General features: G+C 49.0%; 1 protein-coding gene across 1 annotated transcript in view; it reads right to left on the bottom strand.

Annotated features, from left to right (window-relative positions):
• NT5C (5', 3'-nucleotidase, cytosolic) overlaps positions 1–24,834 on the bottom strand; it is a 696,063-nt gene that overhangs the window by 36,702 nt on the left and 634,527 nt on the right. Inside the window, exon 3 of the mRNA XM_069654827.1 lies at positions 23,547–23,607. Within this exon, the coding sequence (XP_069510928.1) occupies positions 23,547–23,607 (61 nt within the window). The remainder of the gene's footprint in view (positions 1–23,546; positions 23,608–24,834) is intronic.

Below are 24,834 nucleotides of genomic sequence, written 5' to 3'. Positions count from 1 at the left end.
AGTGAATGCCGAGCTCTCCATCTGCCTCGGGGCAGGGTGCTGTAACCAGTTTCTTCACTGGATCGGTAGCGCAGGCCTCTTGACTTCAGAGGACTGCTGTCCGTCGTTTACTGCACGAACGGTAAGTTTCGAGTAATTCTATTGTCTTTAAAGTCTTTAGTAATGATGTCTCTTGTTTTGCAGGTTTCGGCGATGGCGGATGACGGGCTGAAGTGAGTTGAAGATGGAGTCCGTGTGATGAATAGAAGCGCCTGGAAGCACGTAAGTATTAAAGTTCCCCAATGTCTTTAAACGCACCTTGTTTTGTCTTTCAGATGCAGGGTGCAGCGCCGAAGGCCTCCGGAGCGTGCAAAGAGTTGGTAAGCTTTTCTCTTTCAGATGCCGGAATGCAGTGTGAAGACCTCCGGAGCGCACGAAGAGTAGGTAAGCCTTTGTCTTTCAGATGCCGGAATGCAGCGCGAGGCGTTGGTGACAGCCGATGGACCAGGTAAGTGAAGAGCTGTCACTGAAGACCGTAATGCTAACCTGTTCTTTCTTGTCTTTATAGGTGTTGCTGAAGACTGGATTCAGAATGGTAAGCCTTTTTCCTTAGGCCCAGGATCAGATGCAGAAGACACGATGAGCGTTCTGCTGCTGAGGATGCAGAATAACGCAAAGCAAGATTCATCCATCGGGTGTGGTTTAAATAGCCTCCTGTAGTGCTTAGGTGTCTCCTTCCACAGCCACGCCTAAGAAAAGAGTTCCTGCTTTCCAGAAGAGTTCCAGTGTTCTGAATCTAGGGAGTGGCTCCTGCCCCACCCAACAGGAAAAGTAGTTGAAAACAGAAGAGGATCAGAGACTCAACTGGCAGGCAAGTAAGCAGCATGGTCTGCTGCAGGTAAGTCCACCCAAGCGTTATGAGCCCGGCGCTTCCAGCGCTGGGACTGGGCATATTTATGAGCCTGGTGCCACTGGCGCCAGGACTGGGTCCAAAAGGTCCCAATTGGGACTGGTTGGCACTCAGAACCTGGGTTATGGATCTGCTTCCAAGGGAGTTGGGAAAACCCTGACCTTTTGGAAGCAGAGATCATGACAGCGTAAAAGTCCTTCAAGGAAGCGGCGTGCTGGGCACCTTCATGACGATAGCTCTGGACCGCAAAGAGTATGAATAACTGTGGCCCAGCAAGGGCGTCGAGTCGTCGGTGTCTCTGTGGTCTTTGGGTGGCGGGAAACCCACTGGCGGATACTCCTCGGTGCATCGACGGTCTGGCATTCTCCAGCGGGATCAAGCGGGCGACGATGCGGACGAGAGCCTCCTTGAATCAAGAGTTGTTAGGCAAACGGAAGCGCTGCGGCTACGGTGGGCGGCTCCGGTGGGCGACGGTGGCGGACAACAGTCCGGGCGCTTCTCTTTGCGATTCCGCAGCAGACCCCGTCTCGGGTCGGCAGCCTTTCGAAGGTCTGTCTACCAGGGAGCTTTGGCAAAGATCAGCTGGTGCACAATGGTCCCTCGTAGCTCGGGAAGAGGGCGCCTTACCAGGTCCTCTCTGGGTCAGTCCTTGGAGACACAGCAGCTTTCAGATTGATGAAGGAGAGCAACAGAAATTCTTCGCTTCCAGCAGGGCTTCAAGGTCAAGCTTCAGTTACTCCAGTTACTCGTCAGAATGGACTTCAGCTTCTGAACACGATTCCTAGCAGTGAGAGGTCTCCAGATATACTGTTGATCTCCCATTCATTCCGCTGGGTCATACTCAAGCATCCAATCACGGCGAAGGGCATTCATGCAGGCAGGCAGGCAATCAGGCACACAGTGCATTCAGGCCATTCACTTCTCTCCAGACACTCACAACAAGTTATGTGTATTGGGACAAGTACCCAGCCATTCAACACTCCACACTGCATTCATACCGGTTTCGGGCAGGGCTATCTCAGTCATTGTGTCAAACACCAGATACTAGACACCCACAACATAGAATGCATATTCGTCACACCCTCCATTCTCCCAGGCCCCACCCACAGGTGTACCCACAACATACGGTCATTGAGAAGGCTCCAGCCAGTCTGGTCAGCACTTCCCCCACACTACCATATATGGAACTTCCACCCAACAACCAGTCAGGGGGAAGGGACAGAGTCAGGGCTTCCCGGGACTTCGGGAAGATCAAGGTAACAGGCGATGGAAGGCAAGAGGCCATGGGGGGCTATTTTGTCTCCATCAGGAATCTACCGATTCCAATGACCGGGCCTGTGCATCCCAAAATGGAGGACGCTCAGGGCACCCGTCAGTTCAGCACGGAGCTGCCACCAGGCATCTCTCCACTGGCTCCCGGTGGCTGCAAGGATCAAGTTCAAGACCCTTTTGCATGGTCCACAAGGCTTTCTGGGGCCAGGTGCCCACACTACATCCAACGCTGTCTTCCAAAATACCTTCCTTCTTGAGCCCTTCGCTCAGCTACCTCCAACTCTCTAAGGGCTAGACGATTCTCCAGGCAGAGACTGCGGGTAGATATCTCTCCTCTGCAGGTGCCTCCCTCTCTGGAATGGCCTCCCTGTCCCTCTCAAACTTGAGCCGGACGACCTGAAGTTCAGGAAGCAGCTCAAAACATTCCTCTTCTCTGCTTTCTCTCTCACTCCCCTGTTGACCTACCTGTCCATTGTACCAACTGGTTGCTTGGCTACCCTCAGAGTCTCACTGGGTGCCAGCCTCTTTCTTGATCAGTCACCCTTGACCTCCGGGCCTACCATGTACTTAGAGGCTGTAACTGTAACCCTACATTCCCTTGTTCTCTTTCACTACCCAGAGCTCCAATGCCCTAGCTGCACTTACTCGGAGCATTGCTGCCCTGTTTTCCCCTCCCCCTCTCCCTTGCACTCCTCCCTCCCTTTCCCCTTGCACCTCTCGTGCTCACACTTGCACGATCTGAATGACACAAGGCCTAGTAAAACCGTTTGTCTTGTCCTCTGTCTGTCTTCGCTCCCTTGTCTTGTCACGCCTAGAAACACTTGTGTACAGGGCATTATAAATGACTTATCATATATCATAGCCATGGATGACCTTGTCTCTTCACTCCATTGGACATACCTTGCATTGTGCTGAACTTCAATGAAGGAAATCCAAGTTTCCTCTGGACTTTAGTGCACTAACCTCCTTTCATACCACTTTTGATTCCCCACTACTTTCGTCCAAACAGCAATATTACACTGAGCTCCTCAATTCCGTCTCCTCGTTCTTTGACGTCTCTTCCAGATCTTGAAACTTATCTATCCTCTGCTCCACCATTTGATCCTGCTGTATCCTCTTCTCTTGATGCTTCTGACATTGCCTCCTATTGCTCCAATAAAGTGAATTCTCTCCGCTTCTCTTAATCTCTGCCCTTCTATCCCGCTGCCTCTTCGTCATCTGTTATGTCTTCTTTTGTCCCTCTTTCTGATAATTAAATCTTCTTTCCTTCCAAAGCTCACTGCATCATCTGACCCCTTCCTTGATTCCTAATGTCTACTCTATTCTCCTCCCATATCTTACCATACGCTTTAATTCTATATTGCAATCTTCTACTTTTTCTACTCTGTTCAAACATGCCACCATCCTTTCTATTCTTAAGAAACCCTCTCTTGGCCTCTCCCTTCCTTCGAATAACTGGCCTATCTTACGTCATCCTTTTCTCTCTAACTCTTAGAGTGTATTGTGTTTCTCAAGTATCTGCTAATTTTAACCACTCCCCTGTTCTGCTCTCCCTCTCCAGCTGTGTTTCGCCTATTCCACTATAAGGAGACCACTCTTCTCTCTGTCTGTGATTCACTTTTCTCTGTCCGTTACACCAAGAAATCTTCCCTCCTCATTCTTCTCGAGTTGTAAGCAGCCTTTGACACTGTCGACCACTATCTTATTCTGCACTCTCTCTCTCCTGTCTTGGTTAAAGTGGGTCTGCACTTAACTGGTTTCTAACAGCCCCTACTCCATTTCCTGGGCTGGCTAATCTTCTCAATTATTTCATCTTCGATATGGTGATCCACAAGGTTTGGTTCTGGGGTCGTCTTATTTTTCCCCTATACTATTCCTCCTGTTTCTATTATCCCAGTCTGTGTAACAATTTTGACAGGGATGCTTCACAGATCTTCCTTTCTTTTTCTCCGTTTTTCCCATCTATTCACTCTGCTCTTACTTCCTGTCTAGTAAGCCAGGAAGATAGCTCAGTGGGTTGAGCGCGTGGGTTGAGCGCTCGTTGCTGTGACCTGTGTGTGATATACAGGTTGCAGGTTTGAATCCTGGCAAGGCCAACTCAGACTTTCATCCTTCCAAAGTCGATAAATGAGTACCACCCCCGTTTGGGTGATATTGTATGTATACATGTTCTATGTAAAGCGCTTAGACATAAGCACTATATAAATAACACATCATTATTGTCCATTTAGTCTTGGATGGCTGACCATTATCTTCATCTCAACCTTTCCAGGAATGAGGCCCTCTTTTTCCATACTATGACTATTCCTCCGCGTTTGCCCCCTTCTTCTATTTCCTTCCCGCCTCCTCCCTTGCAATTTCCCCGTCTGTCCAGAATCTTGGTGTACTCTTTGACTATCACTATATTTGTTTCCCACATTTCCACTACTGCCCAGTCCTGTCATTTCCACATTTTCAACATGCAGAAAGCACATCCCGTCCACTCTTTTCACGCGTCGTCTCGTCTCTTATTCTTTTTTTCTCATCTGTTCTATTGTTCTAGTCTCCTTCTCGGTCAACCAGCCACCCACCTTGCTCCACTCCGTTCCATCTACAACTAATCTGTGTCCTATTTTTTCTCTTTCTTCCTGCAATTCTATTTCTTACATGCTAATGTCGCTCCGGTGGCTCTCTTTTGAATCACGCCTGCTCTTTAATTTCCTCTGCCTTGTGTTCAAATACCTCTATGGCAGGGGTATGCAGCCTTTGGCTCTCCAGCAGATGTTTTGAACTCCAATTCCCATCAGCCCTAGCCAGCAGCGTCATTGGCGAGGGATCATGGGAGTTTCAGTCCACAACACCTGGAGAACCAAAGCTTGCAGACTGCTGCTCTATTGTTTGGCTTCCCCCGATCTTTCTGCACTCATCTCTTTCTATCCTCCATCCTCTTTGCTCCCACTCTCCCTTCTATCACTTCGTCATTCCCCTGTGCTCAATCTCGCTTCCACTCTTTCTCTCTTCTTGCCCCTAAGCACTGGAACGCACTTCCCCTCCCTCTTCGTTTTCTGTCTTCCTATCCTCACTTTTGGTTTCGTCTTAAGGACCATTTGTTGTTCCACTGATTTCCTCCTGTTATTGATTTCACTGTGATTCGTAGCATTGTTTCATATTTTTTGTTAAAGCGCTTTGGCGTATAGCGCTCGATAAATAAAATAAAATAAAAATAAATACCTTTTACTAAAGACCGAAACCATCCGTAGTAAGCACTAGCCAAGACACAAAGCCATGGTCAATAAACACTTTGCTAGGCATAGATGTCCTTGGCCCCAAGTCACCCATTGTGGGCAGTGGACAAGGCCTACATCCATGGACAGTGGTCACTTTCCACAGGGTAAGGCCTTCTGGCATACACCGGGTGCCTCGACGATACACATACTGGCCACTAGCCACAGCCTACAGGCATGGCCAATTGTCACTTTGCCCCGGTCAGAACCTTTGGCCAACCTAGAGGCATCACAAGTCATCCGTAGTGAGCAGGGGCCATGGCCCGTCAACCCTTTGTCAGGTGCATTCATGCCCATTGGCCTTGCCATGGTCCCATGTTGCCATCTGTAGTGGGCATTGGCCAGGCCTGAAGCAGGACTAGGCAGAGGCACCTAGAGCTGGCTGGTGGCCCCTAGACCCTGCTGCCAAAACAGATATTTTCTTAAAATGCCTTGAATCATATTGTACCAATCTGAGCCATCCCACGTCCTCCCAAAGGTAAGAGTGACACAAAGGAGGCTGCAATTATGACATGGCTGGTGGCCAAGGGGGCTTGGCGCAGTATATGTCCCATGAACAAGATAGCCAAAACAGATTTTTAAAAACTTTTTAGGGCAAATTGGTTCTCCCTGCCCCCACTGATCTGCTCATTCTAAGGGGAGGGGAGCAGGGCAGGCAGCTACCATATGCTTGTTTCACAAACGGGCGTATGGTAGCTGAGCATGCATTGAGGGTATCCACGGGCCCCTTGAATGTACCCAGGTCACAATGTGGTCCTTTATACATCTGCAGATATAGCTAATTTGGTTGCCTATTACTGATATCCTGAGCCATTTAGTCTGTGGCCTCTCAGGTAAGCGTTTAGTTTTTGTGCTGCCCCTGCCCCTTTTAGTCTGTGGCCTCTCAGGTAAGCGTTTAGTTTTTGTGCTGCCCCTGCCCCATCAATGCATCATGGCGCGTAGTTTTCACCAAGAGCAACCCTAGCAATCCGCAATGCCCCTTTCCAGCTTCCCTGTCCAGTCCCGCCTCCCGCTCCCTCCCCCTGGACCCGATTGGTTATTTTGGCCGTGTTGTGTTGCAGGGCTTAACCCGCAGCATTCATGCTTCCTGAGCCATTCAGTCTGTGGCCTCTCAGGTAAGCGTTTAGTTTTGTGCTGCCCCTGCCCCATTAATGCATCATGGCGTGTACATTTCACCCAGAGTGACCCTCGCAGACGGCAATGCCCTGTTCCAGCTTCCAAGTCTATTTCCACCTCCCGCTCCCTCCCCCTGATTGGCTATTTTGGCCTTGTTGTGTTGCAGGGCTTAACCCGCAGCATTCAAGCTTCCTGAGCCATTTAGTCTGTGGCCTCTCAGGTAAGCAGTTAGTTTTGTGCTGCCCCAGCCCCATTAATGCATCATGGCGTGTACATTTGACCCAGAGTGACCCTCGCGGTTCACAATGCCCCATCCAGCTTCCTTGTCCAGTCCCACATCCAGCTCCCTCCCCCCTGGCCCCCATTGGCTATTTTGGCCTTGTTGTGCTGCACAGCTTAACCCGCAGCATTCGTGCTTCCTGAGTCATTTAGCCTGTGGCCTCTCAGGTAAGGGATTAGTTTTGTGCTTCCCCTACCCCATTAATGCATCATGGTGCATAAAATTTCCCCAGAGTGACACTCGTGGTCCGCGATGCCCCGTTCCAGCTTCCCTGTCCAGAAACGCCTCCCTCCCCCTGGCCCTGATTGGCTATTTTGGCCGTGTTGTGTTGCAGGGCTTAACCCGCAGCATTCGTGCTTCCTGAGTCATTTAGCCTGTGGCCTCTCAGGTAAGGGATTAGTTTTTGCGCTGCCCCAGCCCCATTAATGCATCATGGCACCTAAATTTCACCCAGAGCGACACTTGCGATCTGCAGTGTCCCGTTCCAGCTTCCCTGTCCAGTCCCGCCTCCCGCTCCCTCCCCCTGGACCCGATTGGCTATTTTGGCTGTGTTGTGTTGCAGGGCTTAACCCGCAGCATTTGTGCTTCCTGAGTCATTTAGTCTGTGGCCTCTCGGGTAAGTGTTTAGTTTTTGTGGTGTCACTGCCCCATTGAAGCATCATGGCACCTAAATTTCACCCAGAGCGACACTCGCGGTCCACGATGCCCTGTTCCAGCTTCCCTATCCAGTCCCGCCTCCTGCTTCCTCCCCCTGACCCTGATTGGTCTACTCTCCTTATTCTGGACCTGACCTGGCAGCCCTCTGCCCAGCAGCCCCTTTGGCAAAGGGCCCCGAGGCAAAGGGCGGCTCCTACATGGCGGCTCCAGAATGTGCCTGTGGGTGTCAGCAGGAGAAGCCAGTGGCCAGCCGTCAACCAGCAGCGACTACCCAGGTAGGTGGGGCATGGGTGGGGAGTACAGCAATCACTGTACTCTGGAAACCTTGCCACTGCACTTACGCTCAAAATCCTTCAGGCCAGCATGTCAAGCAGCTGAATAACCAGACAGGATTGTAAATGTTACACACTGCCACAGGTAGCTCAACAAGTGAATATTAGCTCCCACCACACCAAGACAGGACTACTGCACTCTCTAGCTGTGTTCTCTCCCATATGTAAACTACTTTGTAACACTTAGGCCTCCCCCACTACAGTACTCTCAAATCTTGGTGTTTTGTCCCCTGTAATCTTGTATTCAAACTGCATTGTGAAACTTAGGCCTCCCTCCCACTATTACGGATTCTCAAATCTAGGTGTGGTATCTTTGGTAATTATGTACTCAGACTGCATTGTGAAACTTAGGCCTCTCTGCCACTATGCAGGATTCTCAAATCTAGGTCCGTTGTCCCCTGTAATCTTGTATTCAAATTGCATTGTGAAACTTAGGCCTCTGTCCCTCTATTCAGGATTCTCAAATCTAAGTGTGTTATCTCTGGTAATTGTGTACTCAGACTGCATTGAGAAACTTAAGCCTCTCTCCCACTATGTAGGATGCTCAAATCTAGGCTTGTTGTCCCCTGTAATTGTGGATTCAAACTGCATTCTGAAACTTAGGCCTCTCTCTCTCCCACTATAGGCGATTCTCAAATCTAGGTGTGTTATCTCTGGTAATCTTGTGCTCAAACTGCATTGTGAAACTTAGGCCTCTCTCCCACTATATGGGATTCTCACATCTAGCTGTGTTATCTCTGGGAATCTTATGCTCAAACTGCATTGTGAAACTTGGTCCTCTCTTCCACTATACAGGATTCCCAAATCTAGGTGTGTTATCTCTGGTAATCTTGTACTCAAACTGCATTGTGGAACTTAGGCCTCTCTCCCACTATACATGATTCTCAAATCTAGGTCTGTTGTCCCTTGTAATCTTTTATTCAAACTGGGTTGTGAAACTTAGGCCTCTCTCCCACTATACAAGACTCTCAAATCTAGGTATAGCACCCACCTCAGCCTATTATATTATGAAACCTATTGTAACATGGAAACTGGGCCTCTCTCCAACTATACAGGAATCACAAATTAAGGTATAATCTCTTTCTTGGCCTAGTACATCGTTAAACCTCCAGCCAAACAACTTCCAAGCCTACGGTACGTATACACACCACTAGTGTGGACACAGGCCGCAGGCACGGCCATGCAACCATGCACCGTAGAATACTGCTATGGCTAAGCACATCCGGTCTAGCAACACACATAGCGATCCAGACTAAAACTCCTAACGTACCTCAACACCTCTGGTACTAGCATACAGCGACTACCATCCAAAAGGAACTCTGTATAGCTGGCCACACATTGACTCTCTGTACAATAGCCATCTACTGCAATTCCACCAACAGCACCCTCCCACGTGCCTGGCCTCTCTTTGGGCTGCTTAGTTGAGCCTAGCCAGCCACCTAATTCCTAGATGGCAAAATGCACACACGTATCTCCTAAATGTAACCGCTTAGAATCTTTCACCACATTGACTACGGTTACCGAGGGCATTCTTACCAGAAAAGCGCATTGTGGCCACACAAGTGGGGAAAGAGCACATATAAATAACCAAATATAATTCAATACACTACAATATCTGTGGGCCAGTGACCTGTAGTAAATCGGCTCCAAGAAAATTGCCTGGCTCATCACTGACTGTCGTCTGAACCCAGATATCACTAACAGGATGTTGAACACTTTTGGACAAATTTATAAAAAAAGAAGAATTTGCACCAAGTCTGCGAAAGTACACTTTCGGAAACACTTGCCATTTCTACATGAAACTTAGGTGATAATACGTCTAGTGGATTGGGATGTAGTTGTGAGCAACCTTTTGCCTAAGGCAAATGAACAGGAAAATGTAGGTTTTGAGCACCCCAAATATGTTTGGCCAGGCGATGAACCTCACACTACTTTCCATACAAATTCAGAGTTGGCAATATATTTTTCTTGGAATGACTTGCGATTCGGCCACAGCACCAACATTTTATTGCATCAAAAAGTGATATTCCTTCATGGGGTCCCAACTTGTAATAGATATATGCCCGGTTGTATACAAATTATATTACACAGCCACGGTAGTGGCTATGTAGTTGTTATGGTTAAGTTGCTGTTTCCATAGGAAGAGCACTTTTTGGGCGGCTTATAACTCCGCTCCCCCTGGACGAATTCTCACCAAACTTTGCAAAAAATAGTGTATGGCCCACTCTGAATTTTTCTCAAAGTTTGGTGATGTTTGGTCCAGGGGGGCATAGTTATAGGGGGGGTCCCAAAATGTTTTTTTTTCCCCATAGACTGAATGGGGGAAAACTTTGCGCACGGCTACACGCCAAACCGCTGGACGGATTTGCACCAAATTTGAGGCAGGGGCAGGGGCTTGGGCATGAAAGTGTACTTTTGCAAATTTTGTGACAATCCATCCAGTAGTTCCCTTAAAAATGATCAAAAAGTATGTTTCTAAAAATGAGTGATATCTGTGTCTGCTCCGCGGTCACACTTCCCTGTTCGCTCCGTGGAGAAGATTGCAATTGGCTATTCCATGGCGTTCTGCCCGTGACCATGTTGCGCTTTCACCGATTGGTTGTGGCACAGCGTGAAGTGCATCGTAATCTTTCGATACGTCTGCCATGTTTACTTCGTTCTTTACGCGAACAACGGCGCTAACATACCTAAACGAAGAAGGCACCAATGCACTTATCACTGTTTCGAAAGGTGAGCGTTAATGAGACGTGGTAGTAGAAAGTCAAACATTGAAGTATTCTTGTTAGCACTGTCATACAGTACAGTGGGACTCAGTGCGGTCAGACTGGCGGGTCTCTGAGGCAGCCACCTGCTCCATTTCGTACACACAGCCCTTCTGCACGTGTACGCCAGTAGTGGTTCTCATAAATAGACGCTGATATGTTGTTGCAAAATGAGAATGTATTTGCATTTGGAGTGAAGGCCACTGCATTTCCTCTTTTCAACACAAGCTCAGTGCGGCCGCATATTTGTCGACACCCATAACGGTCCCTTGTTTTTTAACCTTGAGGTACAGGGAAAGAGTAGAAAGAATGTAGGGAGTAACAGTTTGAAAAACATATTGTTTGATAAGGTGATGCTTCAAAAACTTTTGCACCGACCATGAGAAATTAGTTCCCGAACAGGCAGTCTTCCACATACACTAGTGTCTGACTAGAGCGAATGCAATGGAGGCGCTCCATATCATGTAAGTGTATTTTTGCCGCCTATATTCCGAATTGACGTTATGTTTTAGTTTGTAAAAAAAAATATATATTTTACCTAATGTTTTACAAGTTTTATGTGCCATTGCAATCCCTTCCAGGGAGGCATCCGTGGTCACTGTCTCCTGGTGGTCTGGGGTCCGGAAGTCCATGCCCGCCGTCAGATGCGCGCGGGTGCCCCACCACCGGACCGCTCGGCGGAAACTCTCGTCGAGTGTGATCCTCTCCTCGAAGCCGCCCATCGTTTGGATCCAGCGCGCGTCCAGGAACTCCTGCAACGGGCGCATCCGGAGCCTGCACATGGGAATGAGGTAGATGCAAGAAGACATCATTCCGAGGAGGGACTTGATGGACCTCACCTTGGCCGCGTCGGAAGCCAACATCCGCTGTACCTTGCCCAGGATGGACCTGGTCCTTTCCTCCGACGGGGAGGCCAGAAGGGACACTGTGTCGAGCTTCGCTCCCAGAAACAGTGCGTTTTGCGCGGGTACCAGGTGGGACTTGGCGTAGTTCACGGAGAATCCCAGGTCCGTGAGAAGTTGGACGGTCCTTGCCGTGTGCTCCACGGCGAGCTCCCTCGTCTTGGCTCGGATGAGCCAGTCGTCCAGGTAGGGGTAGACGTGGATCCCCTCGCGGCGCAGCTGCGCCGCCACCGGTGCAAGGCACTTGGTGAATACCCTGCCGACCGTAGTCCGAAGGGGAGGGCTTTGAACTGGTAGTGACGCCCTTGGACCACAAACCTGAGGAATTTTCGGTGCCCCTTTAGGATGGGAATATGGAAGTAGGCATCCTCCAAATCCAACGACAACAGGAAGTCTCCTTCCTCCAGCTGACCCAGGACGTGCTGGAGGGTGACCATCCGGAACTTCTGCGCCTTGATGAATTTGTTCAGACGTCGCAGGTCTAGGATGGGGCGCCATCCTCCCGTCTTCTTCTTCATGAGGAAGTATCTCGAGTAAACTCCGGAGCCCTGAAGCCTCTTTGGGACGAGTTCGATGGCGCCCTTCCTGAGCATCGCCTTTACCTCCAGGAGAAGCTGAGGGACGTGAAGCTCTTTCCTGGCCAGGGGGGGACGCGCGGGCACCTTCTTTGAAACTCGAGCGCGTGGCCCCGGGCTAAGGCGTCCAGCACCCAACGGTCGGTGGAGATGGACTCCCACACGCTGACGAAGCTCGTCAGCCGGCCTCCCACCGGGGTGCATCGGTGGGGGCCCGACCCCACGGTCGGTTCAATCCTGTTTCGACGAGGCTTTGCCGCCTTGACCTCCTTGGCGACGACGGCGGGGTCCGCCAGACTTGCCTCGTCCTCTGTAGGCCTCCTGAGACGACGAGCGGGCCGCTTGACGGTAGGTGGAGAAACCGCCGCCGGAACCTTTGGAGGCGCCCTTGCCTCCGCTGCTCCGAAAGGGCGTCCGTCGTTGCTGCAGAACCCCAAGGGCCCGGGCCGTCTCAGTGTCCGCTTTAATGGCCTGAAGGGAGTCGTCCACTGTTTTCCCAAACAGGTTGTTCCCATCGAACGGCATGTCCAGGACTCTGGTCTGCACGTCTTGACGGAAGTCCATAGCCTTGAGCCATCCACGCCGCCTAAGGCACACGCCGTTGCCCAACTGGCGAAATCCAGTGTCGGCGATGTCCGTCGCAATAGTGATGGCGTGGTCCGACGCCACCTCACCTTCCTGTAGGATCTCCAGGGCATCCGCCCTCTTGTCATCCGGTAGGAAGTCCAGCAGGGGAGCCAGTTTGTACCATAGCTCCCTGTCGTAGCGGGCCACGATAGCCAAGGCGTTGGCCGCCTTAATCGTCGTCGCTGCAGACGAGATGACCCTGCGTCCCATAGTGTCCAATTTCTTTCCCTCGCCGTCCGGTGGGGAAGTCGATGTGGAGGCCGCACCCCCCCCCGCTTTCTTCCTGGCCGCCGCGGAAACGACGGAGTCCGGGGTAGGCTGCACCCGGAGGCACAGGGGGGCCGCGTCCGGGACCCGGTACTTCTTCTCGTACCGGTCTCTTCTAGCTGGCGTAGTGGAAGGGTTCTTGAGGAGGGCGAGGCCCTCATCCCAAATGTCGTCCAGTAGAGGCACCGCGAGGACCGTCTTCCTCTTGGCCTCGCGCCGTTGATAAAGGAATCCTTCCTTTTTCTTCTCCTCAGGGCAGAGTTGGAAAAGCTCGGATGCCCTGGCGATCATGGAGTGGAACGTCGGGCGGAGAAGCCATGGTGGGAGGTGACGACGCTAGATCCTCATCGTATACCTCGTCGTCCGTACCCGTCGCTGCCGTGTCAGTCCCCGTATCATCCCTTCGGTGGGCGGGGAGGAGGGCTGGACAGTGCACGACGGCTGAAAAGGAGGTGGAGGGTGAATCCTTCTTTTCTTGGGCGGGGGAACGCCAGAAGGTCCCGGTTCAGGATCCCCCGACGTGAGAGGTTCCTCCGTCGGCAACGGTAGTCTCGTCCTTATCTCTGAGCATAAGGACTGTATAGCCAACAAAATGGCCGCCGAGTTGTCCTGCGGCGCTGGCAGAGGGGAATCCGACAGGCGATCAGGGGCCCCGTCGGCACCCTCGACGATGTCGTCGTCACCTGCGTCGGGATCCATCCCGACGGGCCGGTCTTCTTCCACGCCAAGGCCGTGGCTTAAGACCTCGATCAGCTCTTCCTCCGAGGTTGAAGCCGAATCTACGACGACGCCCTGCCCCCCCTTTTTCTTCCCCGCCGGGGATTTCACGGGGGTCCTATCGATGGGCACAAAAGAGGACTCCCTCCGAGGTGGCAGGGAGACTCTGAGCCCCGAGGTCGCCACCACCGGTGTAGCCTCCACAGGCTGAGCCAGGGTCGCCGCGACAGTATCGATAGAGGGCTTGCCGGATGGATTAAGGCCTTCACCACCTTAGGTGCGCTCACCGCCTTATCCTTGAGGGGGGGACACTGCCTCGCTCCCCCTCCGATGGGGCCTTCGAGCTCGACCGGGGCCTCTCCAGGAGCTTTGCCAGGTGCTCGCCCTTCCTCTTACCCGACCCAGAGCGTTGGCTCGTGGTTGAAGGTGCCGGGGAGGGTGCGCCCTGCCTGGCGCCCGTAGAGCCCGACCGTTCGGCGCTCCCGGTGCCAGCGGACTCGCGGTGCTTGGCCTTGTGTTGGACCCCCGTCGCCGGGGCGTCCTCAAAGGTCTTAGAAGACCGCTCGGATTTCTTCCTCTTCTTCTCGCCTGACGGGCTCTTCCCTTCCAGCCAGTTGGCGAGACGTTGATGGCGGTCCTTCATGGTCCGCTCCGACATATTGCCGCAAAACGCACAGTCCTTCTCCACGTGCGTCTTGTCCTCATGTAAGCAGTAGAGACAAAAGGAATGTTCGTCCTCCTTAAAGACGTTCTGCAGCTGGCATCCAGGACAGACCCTGAACAGCTTTCCGGGCGTCGAGCTTACCTTCTCCTGGGCCATGTCCGGGCCTGAGAAGCTTCTGGAGTCCTCCAAAGCGTAGCTCGACGAAATCTTCACCCTTGAGGGGCGCAGACGAATCCGACACGGGTCCCCATTGATCGGATGGAGAGTCGGTGGAGCTTGGGCTCTTTTGACCGAAAAAACAAAGTTTTTGAGAAAAAAACATGAAAAAATAGCACTAACGCTCGAGAGCAATAGCACGAGGATCCCAACACATGAACGTGCGGTAAAAATCTGAAGATGGCTGCCAGAGGCGGTGCTTAGGTAGAGGGCAGTCATTGGCTGTGGTCAGTATGACGCAGAGACCAGTGATTGGTTACTACTACGAAAGACAGATCAGAAACGAAACTGATACTGGTTTTTTCTTTACCGAGGATTCCCAGCCTGACGACGGGGAATATTCATGAGCATGTGAATCGATGCCAGACCCCATGCTGGAGAATGAAGTTTATTACACATGTCCCGATAATCCCTGATACTTTTTTACCAAACATACATTCTCAACCCCTTGTCTGAAAATTAAATGCACACGTGATGTCATCAGTGATGTCATCAATGACATTTGTGATGTCATCTTTCTTGTCCTAGGTGTTAAGTGTTAGCAGTGCACAGTGGTACGGGCAGTTATGGTTGCTTAGCTTACCATAATGGGGGAATGTGCAGTGTTTTTTTGTTTCACTGTGAAGTATAACATCCCTTTAACAAAGTTGTTTTACTGAATGTACATATATGGGATACATTACTCACCGTAATCGTATTTCTGATGCTTGTATCTGCTTAGATTCACATGCTGTGCATAGGCCGACATCTAGTGGAAGCTGCGGAGTATTACAGTTTGTTTTTCGAAAATCTAAAATGGGCGTCGACACAGGGCGTGCCAGTAATACTATCCCTAGTGTGACGTCCACTGTACCCAAGATCCCTCACGCGTCTAGGATCCTCAGATTGTATTTTTTCTGACATGAGGTAGCATGAGGAGTAGCGTGAGTACAGATAATCCAAGCAGATAGACAGAAAGGTAAGACTACAAGCAATCATGCGCCTTCTCTCAGAGGGGAGGAAGGGTGGGTCGCATGTGAATCTAAGCAGATACAAGCATCAGAAATACGATTACGGTGAGTAATGTATCCCTTCTGAGGCTTGTGGACTCTGCTTAGATCACATGCTGTGCATAGATTAGCGAGCAGTACCTGAAGAAGGAGGTGGGATGTGAGAAGGGTCATGAGCAAATAAGTGTCTTAGAACCGCTTGTCCCACTTGTGTATCTGCCTTGGAATTGGTGTCAATGCAGTAATGCTGAGTAAAGGTGTGAATAGAGCTCCAAGTAGCCGCTTTGCAAATGGTGTCAAGGGGTACATTTGCAATGAAAGCCAGAGAGGCCCCAATGCCTCTAGTAGAGTGGGCTCTTGGCGTGAAAGGCAGAGTTCTTTCAGAGAGTGAGTAACACAGCTGGATACAGTTAATAATCCACTTCGAGATGGCACCTTTAGAGACGCGATCCCCCTCTCTGCCTGTAGCTACGGAGACAAACAGTTGATCTGTTTTTCTTAGCGGTCTGGTTTTATTTACATAGTAGAGGACCGCCCTACGCACATCTAGGGTGTGTAGTTTCACCTCAGCCGAGCTTTGCGGGTCCTGGAAGAAAGCCGGAAGCTCGATGGACTGGTTTACATGGAATTTAGATATAAATTTAGGTGAGAACCTAGGGTGTGTGCGTAAAACCAGTTTGTCTTTATGGACAGTAAAGAAGGGATCCTGCACCGACAGAGCCTGAATTTCACTGACCCTTATTATAGAAGTAATAGCTACTAAGAAGGTCGTTTTATAAGTCAGGTGTTTGAGACTGCTTTTATGCATGGGTTCGAAAGGGGGGCCCATGAGCTTGGCTAGCACCACATTAAGGTCCCCCCCTGTGGTGGGTTTGAAATAGGAGGGTGAAGTCTCTTTACTCCTTCCATGAAGGCTTTAACTACTGGTACTTTCCACCACGAAACCTTGCTATGGGAAGTGGTGTTAGCCGACAGAGCTGCCAGGTGTACTTTCAGTGAGTTAAAAACCAATCCTGCCTCTAGCAGGTGGAGCATGTATGTAACAATAGTAGAAGGAGTGCAATCAACCGGGTTGATTGATCTACTCTGGCACCAGATAACAAACCTCTTCCACTTGTCAAAGTAACAGTGCCTTGTGTTTGTTTCCTAGATTCCTTTAGGATGTCCATACACCTCTGAGGCAAATTGAGATGTCCAAACTCTATGACCTCAGGAGCCATGCTGCCAGGTTCATTGAGTTGGGTTGCTGGTGCACTGTTTGACCTTGGTGCTGGGACAGTAGTTTGTACCAGGCTGGAAGTTTGATGGGCTCGCACACCGCCCTCCTGCGTCGGTGTGGGAACCACGGTTGTCTTGCCCACATGGGAGCAACTAGGACGAGCGTCATTGACTCTCTGTTCATCTTGTTCACCACTTTCCTGATGAGAGGAGTTGGTGGAAAAGCGTACGCAAACATCCCTGACCAGTTCATCCACAGGGCGTTCCCCTGGGAGTCTGGTTGGGGGAACCTGGATGCAAATCCTGGGCATTGTCTGCTTTCGCTTGTGGCGAATAAGTCTATAGTGGGGAAACCCCACTGTGAGAAGATGTCTTCTCCGACTTCTTTGTGTAGAGACCATTCGTGTTCTCTTGGGAGAGGATCTCTGCTCAAGGCGTCTGCTAGTGAATTGAGATCCCCTGGAACATGTTGAGATGATAGGTAAATGTTCCGTCTGAGTGCCCATATCCAAATTTTCTGGGCAAGCTTGGACAGATTTGGCAAACAAGTCCCTCCCTGCTTGTTTAGGTAGAACATCGCTGTCGTGCTGTCTGTTAAGATCTGCACTGATGGGTTCAACTGGTGGGGTTCGAACGCTCGAAGCGCTCTGAATACTGCCAGAAGCTCTAGCAGATTGATATGATTTTTGGCCACTGTGTGGGACCAGAGACCCTGAGCTGTGTGGTGAAGGAGGTGTGCTCCCCACCCTTGCAGGGATGCATCTGTGGTGACTACAGCCTGTATTTATGGATCATAAAATGGTTTCCCCTTTGACAGGTTTTCTCTTGTCCACCAGTGAATACTTTGTACCAGTGTTGGCGAAACGACCACTAGATCGTCCCACTGACCACTTGCCTGAGACCACTGTTTCGCCAACCATTCTTGCATGGAAGGCATGCGCAGGTGCGCGTGTGGGACCAGGTAAATACATGACGCCAACATGCCTAGCCGCATCCCCTTGCGCACTGTTAACTGGTGACTGGGCAGATATAGAGGAATTTGCAGTAGTAGATTCCGAATTCTTTCCTCCGATGGAAAGGCCAACCCCTCTTGAGTGTTTAGTACAGCTCCTAGGAACTGTTTGGAGGTGCTTGGCACCAGGCTTGATTTTTTCTCGTTTATGGAGAAACAAAATTCGAAGAGGAGGTTGATCGTTCTCTGAATGTTTGAACTGCAAATTACTGGGGTCTCCCCTGTGATGAGCCAGTCGTCCAGGTAAGGGTACACCGGGATTGCCTCCCTGCGTAGGTGTGCCGCCACCACCGCCAGAACCTTGGTGAATACCCTTGGAGCTGAGGCTATACCGAAGGGCAGCACCTTGGACTGGTAGTGCTGACCGTCCACCTTGAAGCGCAAGAATCTTCTGTGCGCTGGGAACATAGAAATATGAAAATGGGCATCTTTCATGTCCAATGTTGCCATGTAATCCCCCTTTTTTAGGAGGGGGATTACCTCTTGGAGAGTAGTCATGCGAAACTTTTGGGGCTTGAAATACTTGTTCGCAGGTCGTAAGTCTAAACTGGGCGCATTGTCTGATCTTTTTTTGGCACAAGGAAGTAAGTTGAATAAATACCCTTGTTTACCTGTTTGCCCGGGACGAGTTTGATTGCGTCCTTTTCTAGAAGAGGAGGATCTTCTGGTGGTCCAAGGAATGTACTTTTCGTCATGGGGGGTGGTTTCGGGGACGCTCGAGCTGTTCTATGCAGTATCCTGCGGATACTGTGGATAGCACCCATCTGTCTGATGTGATCCCTTCCCAAGCTTGGGTGAAGTTGGTAATGCGTCCCCCTACTGGAGATGCGTGGGAAGGGACCCTGATCTCGGCGTCACTGTTTTGCAGGAGGCGTGCCGCCTCTCCTGGGGCTGCCTCTTACCTTACCACATCCCCTCTTGTTTCCCCTGTTGTAACTCTGGGTAGACTGCTGGTTGTTACCCCAACATGTAGAATAGTTGGAGCCTCTGTGAATTTTGGCCGCGTGGGTGACGAAAATTGACATTCTTTGATTAGGGGGTTTGTTGGTCAACTGTCCCAGGGATTTCAGAGTCTCATACTCATCTTTGGCATTTTTTAATGTGTCCTCTACCGCCTTGCCAAACAGTAGATTAGGCTCCACCGGCATGTCGATTAAGGATGCTTGTGTCTCGGGTTTAAAGCCTGACTGTCTTAACCAAGCATGCCTCTTAATGACCATGCTCTCTGCTATTAGCCTGCCGGCACTATCTGCGGCATCAAAGGTTGCCTTAAAGATGCAACCGGACATGGCTCTCCCCTCTGACGCAACCTGTGCCAACTGACCCTTGAAAGGTTCTGGTGCAGAGTCGATAAGTGCAGCAATCCTTGCCTGGTAGGCGGAAGTGGAGGCTACCTTCCTTCCCAACCAGTAGATCTTTTTGCTCTCCTTGTCGGGGGGAGCCTCAGACGAAGATAGGGGTGTTCCCGCCCTCTTCCGGGTATTAGTCACTACCAGGGAGTCAGGTTTCAGTTGCCCATTTATGTAAAGCGGGTCTGATTGGGCTGCCCTGAACAATTTTTCGATTCTGGCATTTACCGCCCTGGTGAGGTTAGGATTGAGAAGGGAAGGATCAATTCTCCTTTGTATAGACTTGAGAATAGGGATGGCCTGGGCAATGGGTTTCTTTTCGCCTACTAGTTCCTCGGCAAAGTCCCTCTCCTCCTGTGCTCCCTGAGTGTCAATGCGGAAGTGTTCTGCCGCGCTAGACAAAACCTCATTTAGGAGAGGTTGGTTATCGATTGGAAAGTCGGTAACCTGAGGTTCTTTGCCTACCGGGGAGTTTATTCTGTAGACGTCTGGGTCATCTTCCTCCTCCTCTTGGTCCTCGTCATCCCCATAGTAGTCCACCCCAGTTTGGTCATCCAACGTTACCAATTCTGGATCCTCATATTGTAGTGGATCCTCACTATACTGAGTGTATGGTTGTACGTAGAAAGGGTCAGAAGACCGAGTTTGCGTTGGTGCCTCAACTCGAGATTTCTTACCGTCAGGGGTATAGGAGAGGAAGTGATCTGGGTTCTTGGCATAGAAGTCTGCTAGGGATGACATTCTAGCCACAACTCTGTCTATATCCTCACTGGATAACTCTTTGGAGCTGGGGATTACCCTTTCCTGGGAGGGTTTCCCTGCTGTGGCCTGACTGGACCTATGGGCTTCTGCAGGGGTCTTGGCTAGCTGTTTATCAGAAGACTTAGCACTGTCTTTATGTAGCAGAGATGTAGAAGAAGGCTGAGATGTTTTCTTCTTCTGTTTTTCCCCCTCCCCATGAGTGGAAGAGTGCTTCCCTGGCGTTTTCACCTTCTCTGAGCTTTTCGACGTCTGGCGCTGAGTTTCGGGGGTAGAGTCCCTTTCCTTAGAGTGAGGACGTTGGGATCCGGGAGCAGGCGTCGAGCGGTCTGCTGACACCGACTCCTGGAGTGCGGCCTGAGGATGGAGGTCGGCTTCGTCTTCCGACGATCGTACCTCCATAACTTTGGTGAGTGAGGCACTTTTCGCAACAGTGGATGGTTGCCTGGTGTGATGCGGCGATCTTGACCGAGAGCGCCCAGAGGACACCGATTCGGTGGACCATTCTTTGTGTGCCTCTTTCCGAGAACTCGACACGCGCATCGAGTCTCGGTTGGAATTAGAGTGTTTAGTGGAAGTGATGTGGGTAGCGCTTGTGTTGCCGGGTGTGTTCCCCATAGCTGTCCTGTCGGACAACCTTCTGAGGTCAGGGACTTGCGCTTGGCTGTCTTTCGACAACAAGTTGCCCTCGCCGTCCGATAGTACGGCGTCACTGCCATCACTGAAGGTGCCCTCCGCTTCCATGGCCTCTCGTTGCCTGGCGTGATGGCCCCAACGTTTGGTCGAACGGTCCTTTAGAGTCTTGGCCTTGAATCGGCTACACGCTCTGCAGTTTGCCTCGGGGTGGTCCCTCAGCAAACAAGGGTTACAGGTGGCGTGTCTGTCAACCCAAGGGTACTTGCGGTTGCACTTGGGGCAAAATTGGAAAGGGGTACCCTCCATACGCACCCTGTGGCAGTGGGATAGTTTGTGTAGGAATATATATATATATATAAATATGCGAGTGTAGAGTATGTACCACCCCCCACTCTCCCTCTCCCTACTTGAAGAGCCGAGGCCAGAGGCCTTCCAAGGCCCGGGCCAAGGCCCAAAGTGTGCCGTGCAGCTCTCGACGGTTGTTTTCTTCTCCGGGCCGGCGTCGAGCTTCGAAATTGGGTGACTCGACGTGGGAATGGAAGAAACGTAATTTGCAAAATTATAGCCAAAAGTCAGGGGACTCCGCGGAATGCTTCCGACAAGTATGGCGGAAAAAAACAATCTGAGGGTCCTAGACGCATGAGGGATCATGGGTACAGTGGACGTCACACTATGGATAGTATTACTGGCACGCCCTGTGTCGACGCCCATTTTCGAGTTTCGAAAAACAAACTGTAATACTCCAGTTTCCACTAGATGTCGGCCTATGCACAGCATGTGATCTAAGCAGATTCCACAAGCCTCAGAAGTATATATATATATATACATATCGATTTGTATGTATGTATATATATATATATATATATATATATATATATATATATATATATATATATATATATATATATATACATACATACATACAAATCGATATGTGGTAGACCCTGTACAGAAGTGCAGGGAAAGCGGAAGGCACTCCAGGAAGCGGTCTTGCATACAGGAATCGCGGCAAAACACTGAGGAAGCAAACCATTCTAGTCAGCCAAAAAATGTTATTTAATTCATTAAATGTCCAGGACTGAAAGGGAAAACAGCACGAAAAACAACACGTTTCGCGGTAACAAACCGCTTGCTCACGTTAAGGGCGAGAAACACAAAGGAAGGACTATTTATACAGATTTGAACTCTATGATTTTGGTGTAGAGAGTCGCGCACATTTCCTATGAGTCTGTTACACAAGTCTGCCATCTTTGAATGGGTTCAAGAGCTGAGCTACACGTAATGACATAACAAAACAAAACTAAGCATGCTGTGAAATCGAACATTCTGAGTAGTAGGCAAAGACATATTACAAAGTAAAAATCACTGCATATCAGGTGTCTATTGATATGAACAATACAGTATTTGAAATTTAGTGCAAAGTGCACTTAGACTTTTCATTTTGAGACTCATGTGTATTTCAATTCATTGTTCTAGTACAAGTGTCTATTTGGACTAACTGTGCAAAATATGCCATATACAAAAAAATATTGTTAAAGTGCTATGTGCAATCAGCAGCCACGGAGTACAACTCCTAATTAGTAAGGTGCAGCGTGCATTTAGCAGCCTCTCAGTATTATTCTCTGAGTGAAAATAAAATAAAGTGCTTAGTGCATAAGAGGTTTTTTTTGGACTATAAAAATACACGTTTCATTAATTACCGCAATGATTAAAAGTTCGCAACAATCGTAATATCAATTGCCTACATATAATAAAACCTCACTTGCAAAGTAAATCATAAGTGGTGTTGCCAACCCAAAGGTTATTTCAACCAAAGATGGAGAGAGACAGACGGAAAGATTGTGCATGCAGGTAGTTCTATTCTTGTGTTAATAAATACTGCAACAAAAAGATAATTTGCTCGCCCTGACAAGAGAGAAGTGAAAAAATATTAAAATCAAGAAATAAGAATAAAGGAAAAGAAAGGTCTAAAATATGTTCAATCCTTCACTTATGGAATAAATGTTGATTTAGAAGACCTTCTAACCTTTATACTAGTGAGAAGCCTATTTTCTGTCTGTGCTGCAAACAAACTTATAATCGACGGAAGGTATTTGCATTTACATTGACATGAGGCTAATAATCAAGTTCATCATGAACAGAGTCATAAAAACACATGTTATTTGAAGGGACAAGAACCTAACAGGCCATGCTGAAATCTGGAATCCTCTTAAGCAATTCATACTTCTAATTACATCAAAAGTTGCTATAAAATGTTAGGTGCCTAGGAATGTATATAATTCTTCATCTAAGTTGTGGCCCTGTGGTTTCTTGGTCTCATAGTCTAGAATATATCTAGTTTCCATTTGTCTCAGTAAGAGTTCCCTATTGCCACCCCTTGCTGATTTTTGGATGGCATGTATTCCAAAGTACCCAAAACCTTCCAGTTTCCCTCCATGTTTCTCTTGGAAATGTAGGGCCATAGGGTATGTTGGATCGACATTTTTTGATCGCTCTTATGTGTTGTAAAATTCTGAGTTTTAACTTGCCGATCGTACTCCCGACATACCACTGATTGCACGGGCAGGTAAGGACATACACAACATACTCGGTCTCACATGTGATCCTGGATTTTATGATCACATTGTTTTTCAGTACTGGATGTTGGTAGTTTTTAATGTTTTTTGCAAATTTGCAAGCCTTACACTTTGTACATTTGTGGAAACCTTCTGGATTGGCACCTAGCCAGCTCGGGATCACTGATGTGGTTCTGGGACTCATGTAACTGGACACTAGGCTATCTTTCAAAGAGGTGGAGCGTCTATAGGTGATATTGATGTTTGCTCCCAAGGTTCGCCCCAGATGCTCATCTTGCTTAAGTACATGCCAATGTTTATGTATTATATGGCAAATGTGCTATATGCGGTCAATTGTTCATTCGAACAATTGTAAAGGAACAATTTGCGTGATACCATATTGCCCTGCGAGGACACAAAGGATTCAACCAACTGTGGCCAGATGCCACCATATTATGCATGAAAACAAAGAGTAGAGGAACCTCTCACCTTTTCAGGGAGGCAGTTGTCAAAGGTTCGTAGTGAAGTTGTACAAAACAAAACTTCTGTACTGAAAAACAAGGAAAAAAAACATGTGATGCAGTATATCTATTGTTAGTAATATTATAAACCTGCCAAATATGCCAATATACATCTGATACAAACTGAAAGATTTCCAGGGCACTGTACACTTTTTCTATTGATACTATCCATCATTTCCTCTTGTCCTGCTGTAACTCCTTAGACATGAGAGCTTAGATGGTGCAAATTGTGCAGTTTGACCTCAGTGGGGCCAAGGAATGCAGTTAGTGAAGTGTATTTAGCCTAAGAGAAAGGAGTCCACTTTGCAAACTAGAAATACCAGTATAGGGAAGGGGTCTGCGCCTTTGGCTCTCCAGATGTCTTCCACTACAACTGGCATTAGCCCTTGCCAGCAGAGTTAATGGGGAAGGAACATCAGAGTTGACGCCAAAAGCAACAGTAACAAATGTCAAATTGCAAGCAACTCCCCTGGCAAAAAGTAACTCGCCACCTCAATACTCCAATACACACAGCACACCATTTCTTACCAATTGTCCCTTATCACTAGCCAATGGGTAGTGGCGAGTGCAAAGCTAAGGGCCTGGTACAAAACATCAAAGAGCTACAAGTTGCATACCCTAGGCTAACCCAGGGTGATTGGGTTCTCAAGCAAGCTTTAGAGGTTATGACTGCAATAGTGGTATTTTCAGAAGAATCAATACTTTCGGCTGCCAATATTCTGGATTGTATTTTATAACTTAATCATATTGCTAAATGTGCACATTGGCTTTGCAGCCTATCTACCTCCTTCTGTGCTGTTTCCCCTCAACCAGTGTGTGACGGGCCACTTATGTTCCATCACCGAACACCAATTTAGATTCTGATGCCCATGAATATGTAACCCCAAAAATCTGTTTCCCCATGAGGCAAAGGATGGGTATTGCGTGAAGCTATGAAATATGCTGATGTTGGAGCACTAAACCTAAAGATAACTATCAATTCTACACCTTTGGATCTTTCATAGATACAAGGACAATTTGCTGTTGAAGGAACAGTGTCACATATCAATGTACCAGTTGTACGTATTTCATCATGTTATTATGTTGCAACTTTAACTTTTTTTTTTATTTTTTTATTTTTTAAAGTGCAGTGTTTTAGTTTAAATTTAAACTTTTATCACACTTTCTGTTTTATTTCAATTCATCTCTTTTTTCTTTCATTTCGTCGTGACTGTCTTTACGTCCATCACCTCCTAAGGTATATGTTTGTTTGTTCA

The sequence above is a fragment of the Ambystoma mexicanum genome, chromosome 3q, assembly GCF_040938575.1.
Source record: "Ambystoma mexicanum isolate Mex_15411 chromosome 3q, UKY_AmexF1_1, whole genome shotgun sequence".
Classification (NCBI taxonomy): Eukaryota; Metazoa; Chordata; class Amphibia; order Caudata; family Ambystomatidae; genus Ambystoma; species Ambystoma mexicanum.
The sequence above is the reverse complement of the archived record's forward strand: the minus strand, read 5'-3'. Positions and strand labels throughout refer to the sequence as shown.